Raw genomic sequence first — 4,249 nt, 5'->3', positions numbered from 1 at the left:
ATTAACAACAACAAAGAAAAGACACACACACACACACACACACACACAGCCATAAAAGAAAGGGAGATGCCTATCCCCTTCTTTCTTCTTTCTTTCCACTGGCTGAAATACAGACAGAAAGGCAGGAGCTGAGCAGCCACCTTGGACCATGACGTGAACTCGGGATGGAAACCCTGCACCGAGAGTTATGGAGGCGCTCTGACCATGCAGCATCATTCCAGAAATAGATTTCCATCTTATTTACGCAGCTATTATTTGAGGTTTTTCATTTATGGCTCCAACCCTCACTAATACAAAGGTTTTAATGGAGAAACTCCAGCAGTCAGCTGAAATGGAAGGAATGCAAATAATCTGAGTCTCAACTTGCTACCTCAAAGAGCAAAGTTCAAATCAGTTTTTTGCCATTTATTCCCTACATGACCTTGGCCCAATGACTTTCCTCAGAGTCCTGCAAAATGGGCTCATAAAAAAATGTCTTCTTCAAATGCAATAGTAATAACCCTACCAGGGTGGATTGCATAGCATCTAGCAAGACATAAAAAGAGTTACCATGGCAGTCATGCTCACTTCCGGGGTGCTGACCCCGCCATCTCTGGCCTCAACTGGAGCAAGTCTGCCTGGATCAATTCCAGGTCCCAGGCCTTTCTCAGAGGGCTCGGGCCTGACAAGACCAGAGGTGCCGTGGAAGAAGTCTTTCTGAAAGACTTGGCTTTTCATTTCTCAGACACATTCAGAGCTCCAGGCTTTCCCACCAATAACAATGAAAACTGAGGCACAGAAAACCTGTTATTATCCCCAACCCTTCAAACTTACAAAGACTTCCTCCTGAGCAAACTTTAGTTAGGCTCCTCTTGACTAGGCCGTTTTAGCAAGAATGCTGTCAGTTTAGGGAGAATTCCTCCACTCTTGATATCTGGTCACATTCCTTATTCTCCACCTTTGAGAGCTGAGGTCTTGGCCTTTTGCAACAATCCCATTAAGCCAGTAAATAAGAATCCCCTCTCTCTCAATAATTTCCCATCCACTGATCCCCTCACTCTGCTCTCTATCTCCACCTATCTTTGTTATATTCAGAATTGAGTTCAGTCTCGCTCCCTTATTGCAACAACTTACCATTTTTAACAAGTACCTGAGTAATTTTTCATTTCAGTATACACACATCACTCCTCTTCATGCAGGCTTCAGAGGTAGTGCAGTGTATTGGTTAAGAGCATGGGACTCTAAGGCCTGATCGCCTTGGTTCAAATTTCTACTCGACACCTTCCTAGTTGTGTGACCTTGGACAAGCTGTCCAATTTCTCTGGGCCTCAGTTTCTATTGCTAAAAAAATAGGGCCAGACCCGGCCCATGTGGCTCAGTGATTGAGGGTCTACTCATAAACCAGGAGGTCAGGGTTCAATTCCAGTTGTGGCAGGTGCCTGGGTTGCAGGCTCGGCCCCCCACCAAGGGACTGTGTGGGAGGTAGCCAGTTGGTGATTCTCTCCATCATTGATGTCTTTCTCTCCCTCTCCCTGAAATCAATAAAAATGCAGTGTATTTATTTTAAAAAATAGGGCCACTAATGGTACCAGCTTTACAAGGCTGTTGTGCTGATTGAGTTAAAGCCCATACATGGCAACTCCTCCACCAGGTTTTATTATTACTGTGAAGTGGGGAGTGTTATTATTCCCATTTTACAGATGTGGGAGGACACTGAGGCCTAGAGTTGAGCAGTGGGCTGAGCAGAAATCCGAACCCAGGCTGTGCAAGCCTTGAGTTTGGCTTCTTCATCTGTCCTCTTGGGACAACTTCTCAGAAGCCAGGATCTGGGAGGAGGTTGATGGAGACACTCATGTGACCCAGTGAAGCGCAGGAGCAGGTCAGGCAGGCCCAGCCAGTGGGACAGAGTATTAGAGGAGCATCCAGCTCTGCTAACGATGGACTTGGTTTGCTGGTCCACACAATGGGGCACCAAAGGCAAAGGCCACCTGCTACTGCAGGCAGGGAAGAGGAGTTAGGAGTCTGCCAGGCCTGCCCCAGCCCCCATCTCTCCTCACCCCCAGGCCAAATTCCAAGCAGAGAGAGGAAGAGGGAGTTTTGGGGAGGGGATGTGAAAGGACCAGCAGAGCCTTGACAACAGGGATTTCCCAGGCCTGCAAGGGCTGAGGTGGGAAGGGATATCCCGGGTAGGGCTGGGGGGAGGGGGTTGGTCCTACCTGAGGAGGTTGGTTTCTGGTTTGAAAAGGATCCTGGGTCCAGAGGAAAGGTGACAGGCCCCAGTGGGGGCATTTTCTGGATTACAAATGGGACTGGGAGGGGATTCCTCAGGCGGAGGGGGATTATGAGCCTGAGGATGCCTGAGAGGACATGATGAGCATAGACAATGCTAAGGGGATGATGGGACAGGGTGGGTGTCTCGGGTCCAAGGGTGGAAAGTGGTAATGGTTTTGACTGGACACTGGGGGGGGGGCTCTGGGGTATAGGGGGCCTGGAGTATCCTTGGTCCAAGGCAGGCTGTGGCAGTGTTAAACAGGGAGTTCCCAGCTGCGGGTCTAGAGATTGGAGTGTTTCCTAGAGCCTAGGAGATTCCCTTTCTTGGGAAATCCAGGTTAAGCAGGGGGAGCAGGTGCCGAGAGCAGAGTTCCTGGGCTGGAATCGTGTGATGGTGTGTGTGTGTGTGGTGGGGATTCTGCTCTCAATGATAGTGTGTGTGGAGGGCACTGGTGTCCCTGATAGAAGGTCCAGGTGGCTCTGGGGCTTTTGCTGGTAGTGATGAGTCTCAAGGAGGGGTTCTCAGGTTCAGAGAGGCCCCCATGGGGAGACCCTGGTTTGGAAAGCAGAAGGGGTTTTGCTAGAGCCAGTTTTGAGATGGGAGGGGAGGGAGTCCTGGCTGGGGGGCTTCTGGAGGATAATCTAGCTCCCTCCACGATGGTTGTCTCTCATACATCCATAGTTAGGGGCTGCTAAAATGGAATTCCAGGTCCAGAGAAAACCAAAGTGTCTCTATTGGGAGAAAACTCTGCATTGAGGGCTCCCCGATACAAGGGAGATGTCAAGACGGAGTGGGGTACATGGAGAGGGGTCCTGTATCTGGAGTCAGGGCTTACCTGCTGGGGAGTATGAGTATGAGAGAGGCAAAGGTCACCTGCTACTGCAGGCAGGGCCCCTTTCAGGGTAATGGTCACGATCCAGAGGAGGGGCCCTCTCAGAGGGAGGCCCCAGGTCCTGGCTGAGGGATCTCTATTGGCAGTAAGGTCTTTCGTGATGGCACCCTGAGGGGGTCTGGAGATTCAGGGTTCTCTCTGGGCACCAGAGTCAGGAGGAGTTGGGATAGGGCTTCCCGAAAGGCTTCCAGGAAAGATCTATCTGGTCAGTCAGGAGACATTGTTTGAGGGAGTGGCATTCTGAGACCAGAGTCTTGGGTGGCTGAGGTCCGAGTCCAGAGAGGGTGAGGGTCTCTGGCCCAGGGTCCCAGGTCCTCGCTGGAGGTTTCTGAGTGCAGTCTAGGCCCAGAGGGGCCTGGAAGGGTCATGTCTCCAAGGGGTGAGGCAGAGGAAGAATGTCCCAGATGCTCCCTGGCAGGTACTGAGTACAGCCCTCGTCCCGGAGAACTGGGTGTGTTCCTGCGGGGAGGAGAGGCTTGGCTGGGGCTTCCCGAGGGAGGCAGATCCCACGACTGTGGATCCCGGATTTTCCTCCAGGGGTTTTGAGGGGATCCCTGGCCCAGAACGGACTGGAGTGATCTGGTGGGACAAGGTTACCTCCTGAGGGCTCCCGAGTGCCCCTGGGGGTGGGTTCTCGCTAGTTTAGGGACTGGGGCGGCGCTCACCTACCCACGGTGGTAACCAGTGTGCTGGCAAAGAAGAGAGCAGAGGCAAAGTCCCAGGCGGGGTCCGAGGCGTTGGCGGGCCCCGAAGCGTTGGCGAGCGCTGCGCGCCCCAGCCGGCCGGCTGCCAGCACTCGCTCCACGAAGGCGTCCAGAGCGGGGGCGGCCAAACACGGGCTGCGCCGCAGCAGCTGCTCCCGCAGCATCTCCAGCTCCGCGCGGAGCCGCGCCTCGTGCGGCCCCTCCAGTCGCGCCACCAGCAGCGCGCCTTTTTTTGCCCCCGCCTGTGGCTGGCCGGGCGCCCAGCGTTAGTTCCGGGAGCTCGAAGCACGGCCTTCAGCTCCCCGAAGAGGAACCCGAGAAGAAAGGGGAGGGGAGGGGAGGGACAGGAGAGGGAGGAGAAGCGCCCCGCCTCCGGGAAACTGAGGCACGCCCCACCGCCAG

The 4,249-nt window shown here is 53.8% G+C and overlaps 1 protein-coding gene across 1 annotated transcript in view; it reads right to left on the bottom strand.

Moving 5' to 3' along the window:
• KCNK6 (potassium two pore domain channel subfamily K member 6) overlaps nt 1-4,249 on the bottom strand; it is an 8,060-nt gene that overhangs the window by 3,576 nt on the left and 235 nt on the right. The window contains exon 2 of the mRNA XM_006773138.2: nt 3,813-4,095. Within this exon, the coding sequence (XP_006773201.1) occupies nt 3,813-4,095 (283 nt within the window). The remainder of the gene's footprint in view (nt 1-3,812; nt 4,096-4,249) is intronic.

The sequence above is a fragment of the Myotis davidii genome, unplaced genomic scaffold (genome assembly GCF_000327345.1).
Source record: "Myotis davidii unplaced genomic scaffold, ASM32734v1 scaffold166, whole genome shotgun sequence".
Taxonomy (NCBI): domain Eukaryota; kingdom Metazoa; phylum Chordata; class Mammalia; order Chiroptera; family Vespertilionidae; genus Myotis; species Myotis davidii.
The sequence above is the reverse complement of the archived record's forward strand: the minus strand, read 5'-3'. Positions and strand labels throughout refer to the sequence as shown.